This window comes from Urocampus carinirostris, chromosome 9, assembly GCF_059441175.1.
Source record: "Urocampus carinirostris isolate Australia breed hairy pipefish chromosome 9, RoL_Ucar_1.0, whole genome shotgun sequence".
NCBI classification, from domain to species: domain Eukaryota; kingdom Metazoa; phylum Chordata; class Actinopteri; order Syngnathiformes; family Syngnathidae; genus Urocampus; species Urocampus carinirostris.
In genome coordinates, this window is record NC_142357.1 from 14,801,711 (window position 1) to 14,827,321 (window position 25,611).

At 39.6% G+C, this 25,611-nt stretch overlaps 1 protein-coding gene across 2 annotated transcripts in view; it reads left to right on the plus strand.

Annotated features, from left to right (window-relative positions):
- Positions 1–2,483: 2,483 nt before the first annotated feature.
- aga (aspartylglucosaminidase) overlaps positions 2,484–25,611 on the plus strand; it is a 30,731-nt gene continuing 7,603 nt past the window's right edge. The window contains exons 1-8 of one of the 2 annotated variants that reach the window (XM_088344603.1): positions 2,484–2,574; positions 5,699–5,825; positions 11,962–12,115; positions 12,179–12,291; positions 17,046–17,158; positions 23,540–23,645; positions 24,765–24,840; positions 24,915–25,022. In XM_088344603.1, coding sequence (XP_088200729.1) covers positions 5,714–5,825; positions 11,962–12,115; positions 12,179–12,291; positions 17,046–17,158; positions 23,540–23,645; positions 24,765–24,840; positions 24,915–25,022 — 782 coding nt within the window. In that variant the 5' untranslated portion in view covers positions 2,484–2,574; positions 5,699–5,713. Of the gene's footprint in view, positions 2,575–2,706; positions 2,806–5,698; positions 5,826–11,961; positions 12,116–12,178; positions 12,292–17,045; positions 17,159–23,539; positions 23,646–24,764; positions 24,841–24,914; positions 25,023–25,611 lie in introns of those variants that run through there. The other variant, XM_088344604.1, reaches the window with a different exon arrangement.

Consider the following 25,611-nt stretch of genomic DNA (forward strand, 5'->3'; position numbering starts at 1 on the left):
TTTTTTATATACTTTTTCTTCATGTGTTTTTATTATCTATGGCAGTGGTGTGAAACAGGTGGCCCGCGGGCTGTATCAGGCCCCTTAGGGATTGAATCCGGCCCGTGGGACAACGCTGAGGGAAGCGCAAGAGAAAAACGAGCTGCAGGTTTAAACATGTCCACTTAATGTTGCCAAAGCCAAGTGCCTCTCACAAAGACGCTCTAGTTGTATTTCTCTCTCTCTCTCTCTCTCTCTCTCTCTCTCTCTCTCTCTCTCTCTCTCTCTCTCTCTCTCTCTCTCTCTCTCTCTCTCTCTCTCTCTCTTCCTTTTTTCCTTTTCTCACTCTTGCTTTCCCCTTCTCTCTTTCTACACTTCTCTCTTTCTCTCCATTCTCACTTTCAATTGATCTTTGTATTTATTTCTCTCTCTTTCTTTCCCCCTCTCTCACTATTTCTCTTTTTATCTCTGTTGTTTCTCACGTTTTCTCTCTCTCTCTCGCTCACTCTCTCTCTCTCTCTCTCTCTCTTTTCCCCTTTCTCTCTTTCCTTGCCCCACACCTTCTCTTCTCCATTTTTTCTTTCTTCTCAATTGACTAGTTCGGCCCCCGAAAGAATGTTTGTTCTATCGGGTGGCCCCCGAGTTAAAATGAGTTTGACACCCCTGGTCTGTGGGATCCGACCAGAGCGACTTTTTCTCGTCAGTTTTCCTTCTGTTTTGTAAATTGTTTATCAAATTTATCATTAAATGCAGTGTACCCTTGCATATGACTAAAGTCACAAAAATACGACTAAATAATCATGACTATATATGGGCCGTGACATATTTAAATATTGATTGGTTTGATGGATTCTTTAACCACTGGGATCGTAGGGGCACCATTTCCTGTGGTGAGTCTTGGGTAAGTACAGCCTGGTGGTGCCCATTCCTCTCCAGGCCAAAATATGTTACCACACATTCTCGAACAGGGGAGCATTCACGTGTTAGGCGAATATGCTAACCACTGCACTACAGAAACATATTTAAATATTACAACAGTATAAAGCACAGACACACATAGTATGAATTTTTCAAACCAACTTTGGACTTATAAAGGTATCTTCTGACTAAAACAACATCTTTTATCTCATTAAAAACAAATATAATCAGTCCTCTGTCCTGAAAAATAGGAAAATGTATCGAATGACAGATATAGACGAGTGACCGCAATATAGCTACGAAAACTATTATTATACTTGCTAATAATGTTAGGTTTTCTCAAATGGTTTAAATTTTCATCAAGCAATTTCCAAGACCTTAAATGAACAAACTAAGTCTGACTTTAGGACCAGGACTAGTGTTGTTTGCATGCGCCTTCCCTATGTTTCTATTAATTCTACTCCACATTTTCTCTCCGATACAATGTGAATGTGCCACCAAAGACAAACAGCCAGCAACAAGTCCGCCTGTTGACGCTTGCCAAGCACAAACAGAGCGTCCCGAGCCAAGCAATCCGCCCGAGGCTCCTGCGTGCTAAAAACTGGGGGAAAACACTGAAAAGGGCGATGACACAATGGTACGCCGTCGAGCTGTTTCTCCGAAATTTCTATCCTGCCCGCCTCAACGTGAAAAACTCTGAATCAATCTGCAAGTCAATAATGAGCGCAGTGCCTCGATATCACCTGGATGAAGGATTCCAATAGACAAAGCCCAAGAGGATCTAGCCACAATGCTAATTAATGCTAATGTCGGGCCATGCTATGGATGTTATGAATAAAAAATAGACCACATTGGGAAGGTGAACATAACAAGGCTTACCTAAGGTCTTTGTTGTTGTTTTTTTTATTTTTTTGGGAGGAACAACGCGGGGTGATACATATGGGCTAATTTGATTGACAGGTCTTTTAACAATCATTTGATTAATAATGCAAAAAATATACACATAAACTCCCTGATTGCTGCTTTAATTGTATTAATTGCATTATATGGCGCCTGCAGTTTTTTTTTAAATACTCGTAGGTCAAGAAATGTGCATTCATTTTACATAATATAAGACTCACATGAAGGAGAACCAGCATGATTTGTGCTATCATACTGCTACGGGTATCCCCCAAAACCAAAACTTTTTGAAAGGCTGGTCACTTTGAGTCTCTGTAGATTATTATATTATTTCTTATGCTTTGTAGCATTTGTTTTACGATGCACTGCACAATACAGAAATATCTCAAGCGAAAAAGAGAGAACATCCTTTTCATTGTCAGGGGTTTGTCTGTCATTCAAACCAAAACTCTAAGGCACATATGTCAGAGTCAAGGCCCGCGGGCCACATTAGGCCCGCGAGAGGGTTTTACCTGGCCCGCGTGACGATATCAATATATTATTAGATCCGGCCCGCAGGCCGCTGCAAGCCAGCAGCCCGCAGTACGCATGAATACTACATTTCCCACAATGCAACGGGGACGCGCCGAGCGGGAGCAAAGCGGGAGGCGGTTTGATTTATTCAGCAGTCGATCAGCAGCAGTCATTACAAGACAAGGAACGCAACCTCCACGTGGTGTCCTGTGGACGGCCTCATGGCCGACGAATGCGTCTCCCACCCGCTACACGAACGCTTCGGTACAAGTTACCCAAAGCTGACCTCATCCGCTTTCGGAGCGGCCAATTCGCGGAACTCGTAACACAACCGAAGCGTTCCATGTCGTTCCTAAAGATCATCTTTAGACGACTTGAAGCGATCTAACAACAACAGCAGCAGTCATTAGCATAACAGCAAAAATTAGCCCACATATACCCATCAACAATGGCTAAACGGAAGGTGGACACTGAAAACCGGGGCTTTCAAACAAGGTGGGAGTTGAGTACATGTTCACGGAGGTAGCTGGAAAAGTATCAGCGTCAGCCTCAAACAAGTAATGTAGAGTTGTAGTAATACAGTACTGTATATAAATGTATGTAAATACAGTAATAATACAGTAATGTTTCCTGTGCAATTACACATTTGAAGTTTTTACTCTGTTCAAGTTTAAAAGTTAAATATGCATAAAGAAGGTCTTGTTTTTTGTTGTTCCCCTCGGGAATTTTAAAGCTTTATTGTCTATGTTGACTATGTTGTTTTTGTTTGCCGACTCTGTCCTGGGAGTGTTTCTTGTTTTTCGGCTTTTCATGGAAAATAGATCTTGATGTGGGCAACAGTCTTTTGATAAAATTGTCTCCTATTTATCAGAGAAAATGACTTTTGATTGTTATTATTTGTTAATCAGTAATTCCTTTTTTTCACACTAACCCAGAGAAAGCCCAGAAAGGAAAGTCAATGTACATTTGAGCAGGACAGATGAGGTCCAGTGTGTTGATTGCTATTGGTTTTAAGTAACAAGAGATTTTTGCACTTTATTTTATTGTATTTCGAGGCAATATTTCTTTTTAATAATTTCAGATGATTGAATGATAGAAAATGGTTATGAGTTGTTGTTATGAGATATGTTATGAGTTTTTTATATAAAGGACATTTGTATTTTGTGCCTGCTGAAATTAAAAATGACTGACAGAGTCATAAGAAAATATTGCTTTATTTATACAATCATATTGTAATATATTTGTTGTGTTTTCAGTAGGTTAAATCTTGGTTTTAGTAAAGATTGGACAGTCCGGCCCTCGGCTTGTAGCCAAATGTTTTATTTGGCCCTCCGTCCATTTGACTTTGACACCCCTGCTCTAAGGCACTGATCATGTGTTCTGCTATAATAGAATAGAATAGAAGAGAAGAGAATTTACTTTTATTGTCATTCTTTGTAACAATGTACACAGAACAAAATGTCGATACAACTGACCCGTACAGTTAAACTGCAGCGAGCCAACACAGCCGCAGCCAAACATTGTTTTTTCCCATTGATGACCTGTTAAAATTCAAATGGGTCTTTTCCGTATTTATTGTAATAAAAGTACAATACTTAATAGTTCAAGCTAATGTAGTACCCAATGATCCAGATTGGGGAGTAACGGAATAGCTGTTACGTTATGTAATTAGGATTAATAAATGTAAATGCAATCTGTTACAGTTACAGAAAAAGACAATCAAATTACAGGCATATCTAGTGAAAATAAAGATTAATTTGCAGGATTACAATTTTATTTAAGTCTATCCATGTTGCACACTTTGAGGGCACAATGATGAAGTTCGGTGTGTTGGCTTTAACTCTTTTTATTCTATTCTTTGTTAGCATTAGTTTTGTTTACATTCGCCTTGTCCGTTTGCATCTCTCTCTCTCTGCTGTTTCATTCATTACACACACACGCACACACATGCGCGCGCACCAATGTGCTTGCTCTCAGGTCCCCCCTGCAGCTGCCCCAGGTGCCTGAGTACAAAACAAAACTATAAGACCAAAAACCACAGGAATGTACCATATGCAACTAACGAGACAACTTAACAAACAAATATGAACACATAAATTAAATAAGATAAAATGAAATGATTAATGCAATTTAATGCCTGGGGCTGTGAACCTTCATGCACAATCCTTTCATTTATCCATTCATTCACTTTGTGCACTCATTCAAATGGGTCTCATATTTACATACACACTACAGAAATTGTGTTTGAAATTTAAACCAGCAGCACTAGAAACACAGAGAGAGATGACAAGACACCCCAGAGTTTGTTGGAAAGTTAGAAAGTTTTGTGTTTAAAAAAATATTGGGTTCTTTATGTACGGTAATTTTAAGATTAGAATATATCTTGTCAGTCATGTGACAGTTTTATTTTTGGTCAATAGTGCGTGCTTAAAATTTGAGCACTTTTTCGATGAACAAGCAACTATCTGATCTTGGAATTCTCTGTTTCTTTTTACATTGTTCATTTATTTTGGACCTAATTTTGTAATTGTATTTATATTACGTGTATTTATGGCTTAATAGCATATTCAGTATTGGAGTAATCCAAAAGTAATTGAAAGTAATCAAGTTATATTACTGCAATATGCAATAGGGCGATAGGCCTTTGATAGTTACTTGGGTTGCGCATGCCTGTCAACCTGTACGTTTTTGCCGTACAAAGTACATTTATTATGCATTTTAAGACATGTACGACGTACAAGAATATCTGTACGGAAAAATGCAAATTTGTCAATTATGGGTACCATCCGGTATACATCGACTATCACGAAACGGCAAATCAATCAAGTCAAACAAGTTCGCCGCGGTAGCCTCTATCTCTGTATTTTTTTCGTTGCAAACGAAGCGAGTGGTTTGATGCTACTGTGCGCATGCGCTGCCGCCTGGGGATTTCCCATCATGCGTCATTCCGAAAAAAAAAAAATATGGTGTAAGATTATTTTGTATTTTGTAAGGGAAAATACGACAGTTTGTAAGGGAATGGAGCCGTGGAGGTTGACAGGTATGGTTACGTTACGGATACATATAACTAGTAACTGTATCGGATTACATCTTCAAAGTCCCAACCCTGCCAATAATAATAAATCTAAATGATAATTCTAACTTTGCATTTGTTTTGGGCGAATTTATTATGAATCCAGAGCCAGGCCGTGTCTCCCTGTTAACGTATTCAAGGCGCAGTGCGCTGCTCCTTTAAAAATAAAATGGACCTCATTTCACGTGACGTAGTCAGGAAGTCACTCATGACCGTGATTCGCGCTACTAAAATTGGAAGTTAATCACCAGTCAATTGGGTGATCATGAAGTGACAAAATTGGGATATTTGAAGTGTTTTCATGTGTCTTCGCAGTCCCCCAAGGAGAACATGCCGACGTTGCTGATATATTTTACTTTAATACCATGCCTGCTCACACTTGGACATGCTTCACTACCGCTGGTTATCAATACATGGAGTTTCAAAAATGCGACGGCTGCAGGTATTTTTTTCACTTTTAAAGTCATTTTTTGTCTGGCTTATACAATCAAAAGTTTCAATTCATTCTGGTGTTAGAAGCATACACATGACCGGATGCGTCAAAAAGCGGAACCTTTTTCTTTCTTTTTTTTCTTTTAATCTTAATTAAAAAAAAAATATTCACGCATACAAAAGTTGCATTGCAACGTTGCGTAACAATATAACCAATTGTACAACGAAACAAATCTAAAGACTACTAAACACGCCAGGGGGTAAACACCATCCACCCATCCATTATCTGCACCGCTCATCCTCAGTAGGATCGCGGGGGTGCTAGAGCCCATCCCAGCTATCTTTGGGTAGTGGGCAGGGGACACCCTGAACTGGTTTTGAGCCAGTCACAGGGCACACAGAGACAGACAACTTACTTGCTCATTCATATGTAGGGATAATCTGGACCGGTCAGTTAACCAGAAATGTTTTTGGAATGTGGGAGGAAACCCACGCAAGCACGTGGAGATAATGCAAACCCCGCATAAGAAGGCTGGTAGCTGGATTTGATCCCATGACCTCAGAACTGTGCCGGGGGGAAACACCAGTTATATACAAAAACTTAGAGTTTACAAATATTCGTTTGAATTCCATTTTTTGTTGGGGGAAGCTTGATGGACAAAATTTGTTTTATTTCACATTGAAAAGTGATCGAATAAATGTGTCTGCCTGTCATGTTTCTGGACCCCGTTTTGTTCGTTCATGGTTGCTAAGCAACACCAAATAGTGGTCGATTTGTTCTTATCGGTTATTGTATGATTTGAATTAGGGTAGGCAACCCAAAATGTCTAAAGAACCATAATTATTTCCATTGCGCCTATATGCTTTTATGTTACTTTTATTATTGGTGTTCCAGTCATGGACCGCATCACGCTGGAGGAAAGGAGGTTGGGAGGATGGGTAGAGTGATTTCACGGGCGTGCTTGCGGTTTTCTTTTATTCTAGTATGAAAATGATGAAAGAAAGAAAATGACTGTTTTCAATACAATTCAAATGTCAACCCAAACCACCCAAAAAGATGAAAAAGGAATAGTTTTTTTCAAACGCATCTAAGAATTTCACATACTCGTATGCGCAACAAAAGGAGCTGCAATGATGATTTCAGCCCGAAAATGGTGTCAGCTAGTAAAATATATACTTTAAAGTAAATGGTATATTTCCCTCTCCAAACATTTTATATTTTTAAACATATATGTATGCATCCCAACCTTTTGCTGTTGATTTTATTGCGCACTCAATTTTTTAAGTGCAATCCACAAAAAAAAAAAAAACATCCTTTTTTAAAACTGGAATTGGCAAACCTTTGCCAAAATGCACATCTCATCTATCGTTGGAGCGTTTTATTTCCGGACATAGACTTTGTCACACTTCAAAACAGTCATTGACATAAATACCACCTTTAATTCAATACTTTTTTACTGTTGTTTAAATTTAAAAAATGTTAGATTTTAATTAAAATAATAAGTAGGCATTTTTAGGAGGGAAAGTGGTAGTCTAATGTGCAAAGCGGTAGTGTTGCTGTTTATGTATCTGAAAAAGCTCCTGGGAGCCACTAGAATAGGGGTTAAAAACCACATGTTGTTCTAGACCCGCAGTTTGCTAACCCATGATCTAAATAAACAGTAGTTTGAATGTAAATATTTATGTCGTGGATATACATTTGTGGAAAAAAAGTAAGACAATCCTTTAGAATTCAGTCCGAGCATCTAAATCTCTGGAATGAACAGAAACTCAAACAACACCAGCAAAGTAATGCAAAACAATGAAAAATAGCATTGACTGCACAGAGTGGAAACAAATAACCGATTAAATTTAACAAAAAGTTGCACCTCGTTTGGCAGCAATAACTTCGGGAAAACATTTTATTTGATGCACAAAAAAACGCTACTCTTTACATACAGTGAGGAAAATAAGTATTTGAAAACTCTGCTATTTTGCTTTTTCTCCCACTTAGAAAGCATGGGGGTCTGAAAATGTCATTGTAGGTGCATGTCCACTGTGAGAGAGATAAACTAAAAAGAAGGGGTGGTGTTCTTCGCATTGTTTTCATCATTCTTCTTCAACATGCTTAGTGAAATTATGACAGAAAAGTTCTATTTTGGTCCCACCTGACCACAAAACTTTCTCCTATGACTCCTCTGTATCATCCAAAAGGTAATATGCAAACTTAAGACAGGCCTTGACATGTGCTGGTTTAAGCAGGGGAACCTGGTTTAGGCAGGGGAACCTTTCGTGCTATGCATGATTTCAAATCATTACGTCTTACGTGTATTACCTACAGTAACCTTGGAAACGGTGGTCTCAGCTCTTTTCAGGTCATTGACCAACTCCTGTCGTTTGGTTCAGGGCTGATTCCTCACCTTTCTCTAAATCATTGAGAGCCCACGAGGTGCTATCTTGCATGGGGCTTCACTCCAATTGAGATTGACCGTCATGTTTAGCTTCTTCCATTTTCTAATGATTACTCCAACAATGGACCTTTTTTTCCCCAGCTGCTTGGCAATTGCTCTGTAGCCCTTCCCAGCCTTGTGGAGGTGCACAATTATGTCTCTGGTGTCTCTGGGCAGCTCTTTTGTCTTTGCCATGTTACAAGTTAAAGTCTTACTGATTGTATGGGGTGGACAAGTGTCTTTATGCAGCTAAGGACCTCAAACAGGTGCACCTGATTCAGGATGATACATGGAGTCCAGGTAGACTTCTAGTGGGTGGACTAACAGGTCTTTTAGGGTCAGAATTCTAGATGACACACAGGTGTTCAAATACTTATTTGCAGCTGTATCACATAAACTGTTGAAAAATCATGCATGGGGATTTCTGGATTTTTCTTTTTAGTCTATCTCTCTCACAGTGGACGTGCACCTACGATAACATTTTCAGAGCTCTCCATGATTTCTAAGTGGGAGAAATAGGAAAATAGCAGGGTGTTCAAATACTTAGTTTCTTCACTGTACCTGCCAACCTGAGCAAATTTCTCCCCTTAATAAAATTTGCTCTGTCCCTTATTAAGCAATAATAAAACGTACAATTACAATGCGGCACCCATTTACTCACAGCAAAACACGTTGTCGAATAAAAACAAAGATAATCTGTACAAACAAGTTAATTTTATTTTCCAAATGAATGACACACACAATTCTTTTAGCATCTTAGTTATTTCCACTTGCAATAAATGTATTGTTGCTTATTATACTTAGCAGTGCAGCAATACACGCTAAAAATGAAGGATAATATTTGCTAGTGTACCACGACAAGATTAGCAATCTACAAACACGTTGCCTGCTACCAGTGGCCGAGATCATCCAGATTAGATTATTCTAAAAATGCCATTAATATTCTCAATCTTGTCTAGGTCACCGGAATTAAATGAGGTTGAGAATGTTTTTACTGTAAGTTGTCCGCGATTCTGTCAATCCTTCATTTTCCTTTTAGAATGTCTGGCAACGTGGTAATAGTATACCTGTCAATCTCAGCCAACGGTGTGACTTGATAATTTATTGCAATTCCCCTCGTTAGGTGATAATAATCCTTACAAACACAACGAGGCACCTATCTACTCACAGCAAAAGAGACTATGTAAAATAAAAACAAAGATAATTTGTGGAAACGAGTGTATTGTATTTTCCAAATAAACAACACAAACAATTCTTTCTGCATCATTCTCAGTTCTTTCCCCATATGCAATACATTAAGTGTTGCTTAATATACGTAGCAATGCCATAATACCCGCTAAAAACATGTTTGATTGAGGATAACATTTTATACTGTACCGTGACAATATTAGCAATCTACGATGACGTTATTGTCCATTTGGATTTGAACCGAAATTGGCGACACAAGCTCAGTTGAATTAAAAATTCCCGTACAAATATTTTATCCAGCTTACACAATTTTTAAAATGATGGAAAAAAAAACGTATACAATACAGGGAAAACTTGTGAGTTGACCGGTATGGATTTAGAATAAATGATCAAATAGCTTTGATTGCCTTGTAGGTGCAAATTTCCAGCAGACATTTTTTCGCTTCTAAAAATGAAAAACTAGCAGACTTGAAGGGGTGATATTTATTAAAATCTGTTCCCACTGTGTTTGAACTTGAGTGGGCTTCCTAACTGCCAAGACAGAGTGGGTCCGCCCTCGCTCCATTGACTTGTGCATCTGCGATGATGCTTCAGAAAGTTGCAGATGAAAATCCAAAACACTTCAAAGTTGGCCAGAATTTTATCTGTCAAGGCAGTTTTCCGCCAGGTGCGCTCAGTGCAGCCACCCTGACAGAGATGGGAGTTGAGTATTTTTTACACTTAATAGATGGAAATGCTTTAATTTATCGCCCGTACATCATTTTGCCTCCCCTCTGAGTCGCTTAAGGCTGAGACTGTGAAAGCAAGACAAAATGGCAAGCCGTCAGTATCTTCATACTAGTAGACCAAACTTGGCAGCTTTTAGTGTCTCAATTTATTTGGAAAATTTAGTTTATAGACATTAAAAAACAAGCACTCCAAACCCTCTCATTTTGGACATAGAGAAGCATAGTTGTGACACCGCATGTTTGCCACTGAGTTACATCATTTGATTCTTGCGACAGAAATATAAACTTGAGTGTGAGCAACAGGACAAAGTAAACCAAATTTGAAGCTGAAAATGAGGCCTTAAATTGGTTGTATACAAATAGGTCAGTGGAAAATAATGTGTGTTGCTACAGACCTGCCTGTGTCACGGTGATAAATGTTGCCATATGCTATACATGGGCAGGTTCTTAAGAAGTCTTAACCAAAACACAACAAGATCTTCAAAAACATTTATACTCAAATACTCAAGACAAATCCAAGGCCCTCTTTGATTGGGCTTGGATTTGTAAATCAGCCCACTTACTGATTCCAAAGTATTTTATTTGCTTCAATATTTGGCCTTCTCCCCGTCACATACCTACAATCATGGCTAGCAATGAGGCGCTCTATGTTGAGTGCTAGAATCTGATATAGCTTAACATGTGTCCTGGAGGTTTTCTGCAATTAAATGCATTTCAGTAACAGTAATCCCTCCCTCTCGCTGCTCCACAGATTTTCCTCATGCATTCTAAATGACTTACTGTCCCTAAGAGAGGAAGTATTGGTGAAAATGATAGTAATAAATGTTTGCAGGTACTGTACACTGTACTTTGATTTGTTCAATGAATGGTTGGACCTCTTAAAAAGGGTTGGTTCTTTGGATTGTATAATATAATTATTAATGTATAATATTTATTAAATAAAACAGTATTCATTAGTTTCACGGTTCACTGATCCCTTAACCACCAAGGTCGTCAGGACACCACTAACTTTGGTGTGTCTCGGGCAAGTACAGCCTGGTGGTGCCCATACCTCTTCAGGCCGCTTTTTTGTGCACGGGGTTTGGTTCCCAACATGAAACAGACAGTACTGGTGTCAATGGTTACCAATAGCAGAAAAAGCCTCCTGGATCTAACGCAAATGCAACACCTCTATCATCTGGTCACCGTTAGTTTTTGGAGTAAAGACTGACTGTGGTGTGTGATAATGCACAAACTAGATCCTAAATCAGTGGGGATTAGTATAATTAATTAAAAAGGGTGTTCAAAAATGGTTGACACTATTGTGATGCCCATATCCCGGAAACCACTAAACTAAGCATACTGTATGTCAAAAGTCATAAATTGTATTGGTTGAATTTACAAATAAAAGTACAAATATTTCTTAGTTCTATGACAGATTTTCATACATTTTAAACATCAGCGCCGCCTGTGACATCTGCCATGGCGATTCGGTACTTAAGCTCGTGCTAAACTCTGTCTTCTGTGACTTATTCTGATGTCTCATGCAAAATGCCTTTTCTTTTGAAGTAAATGTCATTTCATAACCCTAAAAGAAGTTATGCCAAACAGTATACAAAAAACTGAAACGTTTTTACAGAAGCTGTGAAAATTTGAGGTTATTCCGATGAAAATTGTCAAAAACATTTGAGAACACCGTTTATAATGAGATTTTTTTACGGATTTTGCCTAACACAGGTTCCTTTAAAAACAAAGGTTCACTTTATTGTAAAAAATATACATATTTTCATAGTGTCCTAAAGTGTTTGTGTTGCCGTTCCAGCGTGGGCAGTTCTGCAATCCGGCGGTTCAGTTTTGGATGCGGTGGAGGCGGGTTGCAAACGCTGTCAAAAGGAGCAGTGCGACGGTAGCGTGGGCTATGGCGGTAGCCCAGACGAGAGTGGTGAGACCACGCTGGATGCCATGATCATGAACGGGTAAATGAACGAAAAATAAAATTAGGTAGTAAGAGGATTGAGGAAAATTGTATGTTTGAGCAGCAACACAATGGAGGTAGGTGCGGTGGCCGACCTGAGAAGGATCAAAAACGCTATCGGTGTAGCCAGAGCAGTAATGGAGCGCACGGAGCACACCATGCTAGTGGGAGAGTCAGGTATGATCAAATTTGCCACCTGCTCTTCTTGTGTGTGTAAGTATGTGTGTGTGTGTGTGTATGTGTGGTACACAATTTAACAGTAGCGTAACTCTTTGAATAAAGTGCTAAATCCAGATTAGCGCCAAAGCTCCAATTTAATCCAAAACAGAGTAAAACTAAAACATGCAAGTGAGTCTGACACCACAACATAAACCTTGAAACAATTGCCTTTTCAATTAAATACGTCAAAAATATATTTTAACTAGTAATGTTATGCTTGAAGCAAACGCTCGAGTCAAGGATCGAGCTTTCGTGGTAGAAGAATCACAATCAATGGTCTTGATTTGTCGCCAAATCCAGTGACACATCTTATAACATCACGCTCCAAGCAGACGCTCGGCAAGTAGAATTTTTTTAACTCACGGGCATCACCTTTTAACACAATAATGTGAGGCCCTAACTGTGATATGAAGTTCTTTTTTGGAACATTGACCCTTGACTAAAGTTTTTTTTATCCAACTGTACAAAACCGTCTGCTAGTCATCGAGTGCGGATTGTAACAACACACAAGGGAAGCCTGTGGCTTGTACTCTTGTTGTTACTTAGGGGGCAAGGACAACATCATTACCAAGCGAGAAGAACATCCTCTGACATGTTGTTAGCCACACGCAGAAACTCTCAGGAGTAATTGAGACCCATCTGACCAGCCGATGTTTTTCTTCAATCTTTGCCTGTCAGATCTTACCAAAGCGTAGCTTCCAAGGTTTTAGACGACAGCCAAGTCGTCAGGTATGATCTCAGATGTTTCACATCTTTTGAAACAGGTTCTTCTATGCGTTCCACTTCGATGTCAGTCTGGACATTTCTTTCTTGACCTTCTGCCTTCATTAATGCTTTTTCCCCCATGAGAACCAACACTAACAAGATATTTCCTGTTTGGTCCACGTCCCCTACCAAGACGATTCCATTCTGAATCACGGACGGAAATTCTAGCAATGTCTCAGATCGTAAGACAACTAGTCACTTCAATGGCGCTGTTGACGCTCGTTTTAAATTGCAGTGTCTTGTCAAAGCCGTGTCTGCGTGCCTTCAGAGTGAATGATTAGATGTCTTGTTTACTCTTGTAATGGGATTGTGCACCATTTAAGGAAATAAATAGTGATGCACCCTGGTACAAACAGTGAAGCATGATGATGATTAAGGTAGAGAAAATGGTGCCATCTGAAGGAAAGAATATATTGCCTTCAATATCATTACATAAGTATAACAAAGTTGGAGGGCTTCTCTTTTCAGTGCATAGCAGTGTAATTCAAAATTAGCGCGTGTGCGGCACTGTTCTGAGGTCACGACATCGAACCTTCCTGTGTGGAGTTTACATGTTCCCCCCCGTGCTTGCATGGGTTTACTCCAGGCACTCCGGTTTCCTCCCAAATTTCAAAAACATGCATGACAGGTTAATTGGCTGGTCGAAATTGTCCTTAGGTGTGAATGAGCGAGTGAGTTGTCTGTCTCTGTGCGCCCTGCGACTGGCTGGCAACCGGTTCAGGGTGTCCCCTGCCCGCTGCCTGGAGATAGCTGGGATTGGCTCCAGCACCCCCGCGACCATACTGAGGATAAGAGGTGCAGATAATAGATGGATGTATATTATAGGTAAGATTGTGCCTAAAAAATTCAGCCTGACCTAGCCCGAGTCACGTGAATATAAACCCAAACCCGCACGAACCCGACGGATTAACTTGATATGATAAAGCCCGAAATAAACCCAAAACTTTAATTTTCCGCCAAAATAAACACGAAGCTTTACTCCGGCCGTGCGTACCTCAGCCGTGCTGAACTACGCAGCTTGGGATTTACTTGGGGCCGAGTCCCTCAAATCAAGTGTGCACTGCAAGTGCAGCGCTAAAATAAACAGTTTTGCGCCGAAGTGCGCATCTCGGCGATGTGCAGCAAACAAAAGTGAAACTGAACAAAATGGCACTGAAAAGAAAATCAAATCTTGCATATTAAAAGCTGCAAATAGTTAAATAATTGTCCGAATAGCAGAAAGTTTTGTAAAGCTTGTAAACTATTGGTAAGAAGCAGAAATGACCTCTGACATGAGAGAAGTGGAAGATGGAAGTTGCGTGTCTTTTACCCCAACACCAAAGAAGATTTTGTGATTATGAATTAAACTGATAGTTTGGTAAGCATTTTCTTCATCTAAATAATTACTTGAGTAAAATTAAGTGCATGCTGCGTAGATTCACCACGAAGGGAAAAAATAACAGAGAGAGAGAGAGAGAGAGAGAGAGAGAGAGAGAGAGAGAGAGAACCCAGATCGGCCCAACTTAATGATTGGCCCAAGATCTTACCTCATTATATAATAATAATAATAATAATAATAATTTCCTTGTATTGTCATTCTGTGTAACAATGTACACAGAACGAAATGTCGATTGCACCTGACCCGTTGTAGCGAGCCGATGCAGCCGCAGCCAACAGAGGGCGCCGCCGACCACTTTTTAAGTCTTAGGAATGACTCGGCCGGGGCGCGAACCACCGACCTCCCAGTCTCAAAGCGGGCGCCTTACCATCTAGGCTACTGTATGTGTGTGTGTGTGTATGTATATATATATATATATATATATATATATATATATATAAAATCTGTGCATATTCACAGTGGGGGTTGTACATATTATATTACCTACATACTAGAGTTGAATTTATAGATGTCATGTACAGTACGCTTTAAAGTAGAGGTGGGAAAACTATGCCACATGGGGACCATCATGTTTTTTCATCCAGCTTGTTAAACAAAAATTTACAGCGCATAATGTTTTAGTTGGTTAAAAAAGTGTTACTAATGAAAATGCGTTGATTTGGTTTAGCGCTTGTCCCCAGTGTACCCAACATTAAAAAAAGCTGGCCACAATTTTCTTCATTTTCTATTTTTGTCGTGTATTTATTTTATTTATCAAAATATGTATCAAATTTAATCAAATCAAAAACTTCTTAGCTGGCTGTATTGCATTTGTAGACTTTCGTTGCATATTATCATATTTAGTTCTTTAAAAATGACATTTTTGTTGTTTATAACCAATTTGATTAAATGGTCTATTTATTGACAACAAAAATATAGTATAACGTGTTTGTAAATGTTTGCTTTTTCGTTTATATATTAATGCATACTGTTGCTGCGTTTCTTAAAAAAACTAAGAAAAAAAATCCTTATTTCTTTGTGCCTAAATGGAATGTGCAGAAATTGTTGATTGTTAAATGCCAAGAAATGGACATATGTCTTTTTGAAATGGCAGTGACGGTATGAGAAAGGTTGGATGGGCTGCCTTGGATACCCAAAAACTCACAAAAAGAGAAGTAAGATGGTGCATTTTAGTGACTTTGAGTCTGAGTTTGCATTCTTTCTTGCATTTGTTAGCAACTTCTGTTGCACTACACCAAGAAGCAACATCTAGTGGTCATATAATACACAATGACTTTTTGATGAGTATACAGTACATGTAATTGTCCCCCGTTATTTTTTTCTCGTGTTTGGTACAAAACCATAAATGGCTCTATTTCAGAGTACATATGGCTAGGAGATAAGTATACTCATGCAATATCCATTCATAGCGTTTCAATCCTGAGAAGCAAAGAAAAGGATGCTAGTGCATAGTTAAAATAGCACTATTAGTACAAATAGTTTGGTCTAGTATATAAAGACCATAACTTCCCACTACATTTTACAGTCATGGTGTCACACCAACAGACACCGTTTTGGCTGTACGTCGCCAAGGAATCATTTATATGTAGGATCATTAAACAAATTAGGTTCACTGTTGTAAACCAAAAGAAAAATTGTTAAAAGCCAGAAACACCAGCTAAGCACACAGAGCAATTTGATTGGGTGAGCAGTAGAGGTGGGCGGAGCTATTCACACAGCGCACCATTTTCTGCCCAGCGGCGTCTGCACTGAACGTAAATACATCAGTATCCTCGTTTGTAGTACTTTGTAACAAAAGAACTCTGCTTGCACCTTGTTTTGAAACCATTATTAGTAAAAAATGAAGGTCAAAATGAGCTTCAATGATCTTAAGTAAATGCGTAAGGGAGACAAGTTTAAAGTGCTATATTCGTTGATATGGGACACAGGCTCTGGCATTATTCTTATTATCTAATGTACGTATTAGGGACTTATGTTGCTCACTGTTATTCCAAGCGACGCTTGTGATTGCTCATACCCGCACTGTTTTTTTCACAGTGAGAAAAAAAGGAAATATTGTCTGTAAAGTGGGTTTGGCTCATTTTAAAATATATGGTATGGCTCTCTCAGGAAAAATAATACATTTTGCTATTACGGCTCATTAGGTCTAAAAGGTCTTTATTCAGTATTGTGAGCAGCCTTTAAGCATTGAGTTTGTCCACCCAAATAATTTCCTATCAATATTCTGATAAATGAGCCCCTACCATTTTCCTTATATAGGACCTTCCAAATAGGACAGATTGAAATTCACCATGGCTAGGATCTCACAGACCTTCATTATCCTAGGTTTCATAAATAAATTGCTCTTCTGAACCAAGGTTTTGCTAAACTAATTTAAAGCAACCTGAAGGCATCTATCGAGCGTTCCGGTTTCGTTCGGCGCATGCTAACAATTGGTTGGACCCTGGCTGACTCTTCAGTCCTGATTACATTTTGTTATAGAAACAAATTAGGGCGGTAATATTGTCTCTTGTCTGAAAAAAAGAAAAAAGAACGACCTAAGAATGGCATGTGTCATCTTTCATTGCAGCTACGGCTTTCGCAGAAGACATGGGCTTCACTGCCGAGGACCTGACAACTTACAAGTCTCTGAATATTTTTACGCAGTGGCTGAAGGGCAACTGCCAACCTAATTATCGAAAGGTAGGCGTGCTTCTGTGTTGATCAGCGTTAGCTCCAGGCAAGCAGCTACATAAAGATAGTGGCTTGCCTGCGAAATTCACTGGCATGCTAATAATCACGATGTTCACGGACAAAAAAACGGCTTGGTAGGTTTTTAAGTGTTGTGTGTCTTTGATTTCTACTGACCTTATGAGCAATAGGTGCCAGATATTCGTTTATTATGGTACAGATCAAACTGACTGGTGTTACGAGTTTGATTTTGGAAAGAAATAAAAAATTACTCCAAAACCATAACAACATCAACAGTAAGTTGTAATAAATATTTGAATGTTCCGATTGTGTGTCTGATCTTTGAATGTGTAAGTGCAAATCCAGCGCACAAGGGGAGAGAGTATTTTGCTCCGAAAAGGTGTGATTTTTATGAAAAAGGCGTGTTTCTTTGTGAGAATTATCTCAGCAAAAAAAAAAACTTTAGAAGAACAAATTACAAAATGTATTGAATTGTTATATGTATTCATTGTGAAGTTCTTCCTCGTTCAATTTCACATTTTCTGGATATTCTTTTTCAAAATTGCTGAGTTTTCACATAAGAAATATAGTCAATACAATTAGTATGTAACGTAGTACTTTGCTGAGCATCTGCAAATAGAGAGTGAGGCACGCAATTTTCTTGCCTCATGGCAGAGGGCGGTGGTAAGGCCAATATTTCTGATGTGGCGCAGACCTCCGCCCCAAACAATTTCATTAGCGTTTGTAATCAGCAAGCTAATATCAATTTAAGCCATTTGTTGCATGGACTTGTTTTTATAATGTAGGAATGTGTATCTATTGATGCTTTAATTCAAAGTAGCATTGCATAGACCACAGGTGTCAAACAGGCGGCCCGCGGGCCACATCAGGCCCGCTAAGGGGTTGAATCCGGCCCGCGAGACAACACTCAGAGAAGCGCAAGAGAAAAACAAGCTGCAGCTTGGAATATGTCAACTTGATGTTGCCAAAGCCAGGTGCCTCGAACAAAGACACTGTACTTGTATTTATTTATCTCTTTTCCACTCCTTTTCTCCCACTCTCTGTCCCTGTCTCTTTCTCTCTCTGTCCCTGTCTCTTTCATTCTCTGTGTCTCTCTTTTTCTCTTCCTTTGTTCCTCTTTGTCTCTTTCTCTCTCTGTGTCTTTTTAACTTGCTCTAACTTTCTTTTTTCCTGTTCTCTCTTTTCTCTTTCTCTCTTCCCACGCTTTGCGCTTTCCTTTCTCTTTTCTCTCCTTCTCTCTATTTCTCTTTGGATTTCTTTCTTTTCTTTCTCGCCCTTTTTTCCCTCGCTCTCACTTCTCTTTTATCTCTTTTGTTTCTGACGCGCTCACCGTCTTTCTCTTTCTTTATCCCGCCCTCTCTCCTTTTCCCTCCCTCTTTCTCTTATTTTTTCATCTCTTTTTCTTTCTCTTTAATCTACTAGTCCGGCCCCCGACAGAAAGTTTGTTCTATCGTGTGGCCCCCGAGTTAAAATGAGTTTGACACCCCTGGCATAGACTTTATCCAAAAGTTAAGACCATAAAACGTTTGTTTTTCTATGCTCTAGTTAAGTACAGATGCTGCCCTACTTACGATCGGTCGTTAGTTGAATTTGTTCTTAAGTTCCTTCAGTGCTATATTTGGTATGTTTAAGGTTTATAGAAGTCAAGTCAAGTAATTTTTGTTTGTATAGCCCTTAATCACAAAGAGTCTCAAAGGGCTTCACAGGTTATTACACAGACTATTTATTTCAGACTATTATTACACCATCCCCTGATCTGGAACCAACATGAGGGCAAGGAAAAACTCAAAAAACCTCAACATGAGGAAAATGAAGAAACCTTGAGAAGGGACCGCACATGTGGTATCCCCCTTCCAGGATTACCAGACAGCAAAGGATGTTGCAATCACAAATAATACAGAGATATTGTCCATGAAAAGTATAGGTTATTCATATGCTATAGCGTAGAAGTGAGTCTTAAGTTTAGATTTAAACATTTCCACATTTGAGGTCGCAGACCGGATCTCAGGAGGATGAGCATTCCACAGCACCGGTGCCCGGATGGAGAATGTTTTAGGCTTGTATAAGTTACCTGTATTGTTTTGTACTAAAAAAAAACATTTCTTAAAATAATATAATTAAGTTTAACTTACTTTTGGAAGATGAGCTTCAAGAGTTGGGCGACTTCCTCGTTCGTGGCAGAAAGTGGCCGAAAAAAAGCGATCCAGCAATTTTCTCAAACGCATCAAGCTTTCTAATTCCACTTTCAAAAGAAACGGCTCCCCTCTTCTTTACACTTTACACCAACCATATTAAATGGATGCACGAGATATTAAAAAATAAAAATGTCAAAGTTCTTAGCACGCTGGAGACTCAGTACAGTATGTTTACACGCGAACCAGGAAGAGGAAGCAGATTTCTTCTTTGGGGTGGATGCTGGGTGACCTCTCAAAGTGCCACCATACGCCGGTAGCTGCGGAAAGAATCACTACAGTACAGCCCTCTACTCGGAAAAATGTGCACACAATACAAAATCAATGTCCGGATATTTTTCGGCATCAGGAAAAAAATGTTAGTATCTACAGTTTTTCGTAAGTCGAATGGTCGTGGGAAGGGGAGCGTCTGTATTTCTTTCTTGCTCTGCCAATCAAAGAATAAATAAGATGTAGGTTAATATATTTATAAATCTGACTGCGCTTCACCAGACACGAATCTCACCTCACGTTACAACATTTATTGCCCGTTGAGTTTTATGGATGACCTTAAAGACTATATATTCTGTAATCTAATGGATTTAAACTTGACCTGTTTCAGTTTACTCGTGAAATTGTCCATTATGCATTTGTCAACAAAAACTTGCACATTCAAAAAAATAGTCAAGTCAAGTCAAGTCATTTTTATTTGTATAGCCCTAAATCACGAAGAGTCTCAAAGGGCTTCACAGATTGTTACACTATATTACACAAACTATTTTCAACCGACAAGAGGAGTAGGTTATTCGTATGCAATGGAGTAGAAGTGAGTTTTAAGTTTAGATTTAAACATTTCCACTGAGGTTGCAGATCGAATCTCAGGGGGAAGAGCATTCCACAGCACCGGTGCCCGGATGGAGAACGCTCTCGAACCAGCAGAAGACTTCTTTGCTCTCGGGATCATCAGAAGACCAGCACTCTCAGATCGTAGGCTTCGGCCCGGGACATAGTGGCAGATCAGATCTGAAAGATAAGAGGGAGCAAGTCCATGTATGATTTTGTACAATACTAAGAGAACTTTGAAGTCACATCTTTGGCTAACTGGGAGCCAATGCAGGTTAGCCAAAATCGGTGTTATGTGATCGTACTTTTTTGTCCTGGTTAAGAGCCTCGCTGCGGCATTTTGTACTAGCTGAAGAGACTTGATTCTGGACTTCGGGAGACCGGAGAGTAGTGCATTGCAGTAATCGAGACGGGAGGTAACAAATGGATGAATTATTGTTTCCGCATCAGACTGAGACAGTATTGAACGGATTTTAGCAATGTTGCGATGATGGAAGAAGGCAGTTCTAGTAATTTGTTTTACATGCATCTCAAAGGATAGTTCAGGGTCAAATATGACACCTAAATTTTTAACTGAGTCACTCTGTGTGATGTGACATTTGTCAATGTTCACAGCAGTTTTTGAGAATAAGTCCCGGCATTTAGAAGGACCAATGACTAACATTTCAGTCTTTTCAGAGTTAAGACGCAAGAAGTTGAGTGACATCCACTCTTTTATCTCAGTGAGACAGGCCTCCAAATTTCCACAGTTTAGTGTGGAAGATTCCTCCAACGGAAGATATAGTTGAGTGTCGTCTGCATAGCAATGGAAGCTGATATTGTACTTGCGAATAATATCACCTAACGGAAGCATGTAAATGTTGAAAAGTAGGGGGCCGAGCACTGAACCCTGCGGAACACCGCAGGTAACATTAAAGGGCTCAGATGTCGTTTCACCATATTTAACACAGTGTGTCCTATCTGAGAGGTAGGATTTGAACCACGAGAGGACAGCTCCTGAGAGACCAATCCATTTTTCCAACCGTTCTAGTAGGATATTGTGGCGCACTGTGTCAAAAGCAGCACTAAGATCCAGCAGCAGCAAAAGTGATGAAGCGCCAGAATCCATTGACATTAGGAGATCATTTGTTACCTTGATCAGAGCTGTCTCAGTAGAGTGGTTAGCCCTGAATCCTGATTGCATGGATTCAAAAAGGTTATTCTCCGATATGAAAGCATTCAGCTGCTGTGCCACTACTCTTTCGAGTACTTTAGAGAGGAAAGGTAGGTTTGACACAGGTCTGTAATTACTTAATATTTCTGGATCAAGGTTGGGTCGTTTCAGTGTGGGTTTAATAACGGCGGACTTAAAAGCTGCTGGAACTACACCTGAGGAGAGTGATGTATTTATAATATTTAGAACTGAAGGCCCAAGGACGCTAAAAAGACTTTTAATAAGTGAACCTGGGAGCGGGTCGAACTGGCAAGTTGTCGGTTTGGCCGCATTCACCACTTGTTTGAGATCATCAAGTGACAGTTCACTAAAACCGGCCATTTTCCCAGGGCAGCCACCCTGTCGTGCATCTGTAAATTTCAGTCCTTTAATACGTGTGGTACTAACAATATCTTTTGCAATTTCTTCCTGTATGCATTGAATCTTCTTAGTGAAGAAGACCATTAAGTCCTGAGCAGAGTGTGTCGAACTGTCTGCGATAGGCTGTTGCCTTGTAAGCGATGCTACAGTGTCAAAAAGGGCTTTGGGGTTGTTCTTTTGAGACGCAATCACCTTCGAAAGGTAGGCCGATTTTGCAGAGGCAAGGGCCGCTTTATACTTTAACAAGCTGTCACACCAGGTTTGATGGAAAACCTCAAGCTTGGTAGCGCGCCATTTTCTCTCCCATTTCCTGCATTCTTTTTTAAGGGTTCTAGTTTCATCAGTAAACCAAGGTGTGCGTCTTTTAGGACGTGATTTTAGTTTTATGGGCGCTATTGAATCCAGCACACTAGTCAGGGTGGTATTGAACTCATTCATGAGTGAGTCAATCGAGCCATTGTATTTAGGAAAGGACGCAACTGCTCCAGGAAGGAGTTCAAAGAGCTCAGAAACTGTGCCAGTGCTTATATTGCGTCCGCTAGATCCCTCAGCTTTATTAACTCTACATTTAGTTAGCACCTCAAATGTCACTAAATAATGATCAGAGATAACAGTAGTACACGGTAGCACCATAATGTTTGAGGTTAAAACTCCTCGAGTCAGAATCAAGTCTAGCGTGTTCCCATTTTTATGGGTTGGCAAGTCAACCAGTTGAGTAAAACCAAATGCATCAATTAGAGAACTAAACGCAATAGTAAGTGAACTGTGTGGGGAGTTCATATGAATGTTAAAGTCTCCCATAATTATAATTTTGTCTGCATAGGTTACTAGTTCAGACAAAAGTTCAGCAAATTCGTCTAAGAAAGTTGTGTATGGCCCAGGTGCACGATAGATAGTTATTACATCAATTGACAATTGAGGGGACCGCATCACAAGAGCCTCAAACGTTTTGTAATTATTAGAGGTACGTGTATTAAATTTGAGCGATTTTTCAGAGATTAGCGCAACACCACCACCCCTTTTCAGTGTGCGTGCTATATGACTACTCTCGTAGTCTGGGGGAGAGGCATAATTTAGCGCTAAGTGCTCATCCGGGCGTAACCACGTTTCACAAAGACCCATACAGTTAAGTTTATAATCACGAATAATGTTATCAACAAGTAAAGCTTTTGGAGCAAGCGATCTAATATTTAACAGACCAAATTTCAGCTTTGCTGAATCATTTGACTTAGCTGAACTCTTTGTAGTCTTTGTCGAGATCTTCAAAAGCTCCCGGCGTTGTGGCCGCTCGTGAGCGCTGAGTTCAAAGCGTCGGTTGTCCGGCGAGGAATGAATGGTGGAATTAGTTACATCCTCGCGTCCATCTTGCTGCTTGGACTTCACACGCTTCACACATCTACCTGCACGGCAACCACGTTTCTGTTTTCTTTCTTTACGGGGCCGCCGCCGCCGTTTTTTAAGAGGAATAGCTGTCCACAAGGATGCCGGGTCTCTTTGAAGTTCGCTCGGTATATCATGGGCGGTATAAAAAGTGCCCGAATAATCGAAATTTAGACGCCCACCCAACCGAATAAGTTCGTCCCTACTGTAAGTGTTTTTGGCCACACATGTGTCCAAAAGTGAAAGCAAAAAAGACAAGAGAACGGCAATAAATAGAAGATTAGCTGGAGAGCTCGCCGCAAGCATGTATCCATGCGCAGTCGCCATCTTGAATTTTAAAGAAAGAAATATATTCCTTTTGAAAATGAATGAATGTAAATAATCCTTCATTTCTTTTCTTCTCAGAACGTATTTCCTAATCCATCCAAATCATGTCCTCCCTACAAGCCACAATTGTGCCAGGACCCCCCAAAGCCACATCCTCTTAATATTCACTCCCATGACACTATAGGTGAGTCCTTATGGATTATTCATGAACGAAGAATGATACTTTCAGATTTTTGTGATTACCTACAATGCCCAACTGTCGTCATCTTTTGTCACCTGAGAAGGAACGCAAGACATAACTTCACTTGTTAAAGGGACAGTGTGTATAGTCTGACCACAAGATGTCGCTGTATGATGTAGTGCAACTCAAAACGAGTGCTTAAAACCACAAAGAAGAATGCAAACTACAGAGACTTAAAGTGACCAAAATACCCTATTCTACTTCTCTTCTTTTACTCTTTACTTCTTTATATTTTACTTTTTCCCACTAGGATGCGCTAAATAATAGACACTGTTCCTTTAATGCTATCTCGGGGACTGGTCCAGAGGGATTTGTGTGTGTGTTGGGTGGGAGGGCGTGACTGTGTGTGTGCACGACTGTGATAAGCTGTTGTAAGTGTGAAGCACATTGTAAAGCGCTTTGGGAGGTCTTCAGTGACTTGAAAAGTGCTATATAAATATTACTATTTAAGGGTCCGGAATGGACTTGACAAAATCCACACCTTATAATAGCTTCAGACTTGAATGGGCCAATGGAAAAATATTACCAAGAAGTCAGCCATTTTGGTTAAAAGCTGGTAATAATATAAACAATTTTTTGTAACTTTTTTAATGCTATAGCTTTGTTAAAATTGAATAATTTTAGGGATTTGCAATAAGGCTTTTGGTTTATCCCTTTTATTTAGTTTGATTCTTTTTACTTCTAACTTTTTTACTGTAATACATTTTTAAATGAGTTTTTTTTCATGCCTCCACACAAGTAGGGTGTGGTTAGCTAGCTGTGAAGGGGCCTCGCTCAAATCTCATTCCTCGCATGGTTAGCTTGTGCCTTGCTATAATTTTATGTATTAATTTAATTATTTTGTTTTTATTTAATTCTAACATTTGTGGTTGTCTATGTATTTGGTGTTCCAGGTTGTTGGTGGGGAAAAGGAAGGGGATTTTATTTTTTGGTTTTACACTGAATGTTGTTATACAGCAGTTTGAGTTGCAATTTCTAGCCTGAAAAGTGCTTTGCAAATAAATGTCGACTATGTTTTAGTGAAGGAATCTGCTCTAATGTTTGTTTTTGAAACCTTGGCAGGTATGATTGCGTTTGATCAATTCGGCCATGTCGCTGCAGGGACATCTACCAATGGGCTAACTCACAAAGTTCCAGGGTATGTCAACTGCAAAACGCATGTTCAAATGGCATACTCTACTAATGTTCATAAATAATTTTTTTTCCCGAAAGTCGAGTCGGAGACTCTCCGATCATTGGGGCAGGAGCATATGCCGACATCACAGCCGGAGCCGCCGCTGCCACTGGAGACGGCGACCTCATGATGCGATTTTTGCCGAGGTGACTTCTGCGTTTCTGCATCTGCTATTACAGTAAATGTAGAAGAGGGTTATCCAAATATAGGGGTTGGACGATTTTGCTCCAAAACTAAATGCAAGATTTGTTTCTTAATATTTTTAAAAGTAAACATCGTACAATTCACAAGCATACTGGGCTCACGGTTATAATAGCAAACATTTTGCGTACAAATTTGCCCAGTTGAGTGAATCTACTGAGCAGGGCTAACGCTTGTGTCCGGAATGCTAGCTGCTAAAGCAGGAGTCTCAAACTCATTTTAGCTCAGAAGCCACATGCTGTAAAAAAAAAAAACACTTAAACAGCGGCCAGACTAGTAAATTAATGGCATAAAATGTGTGCCTTAGATATAGGGTTAAGGATCTTTCGAAGGCTCACAAGTTAGGGATTCAATAATAAAACGATTATCTTCATTTTTTTTTTCCTTTCGCTAAGATTTCATCTCTTGTGGTGTTCATCGACTGTGCATCTGTAAACCAAAAAATGGGTAAAACAAATTAATTCATTTCCACTCCAGTTTATTTCACCTCAGGGAAACTAGTGGAAATTGGCAAAAATAGCACACCCACTAATT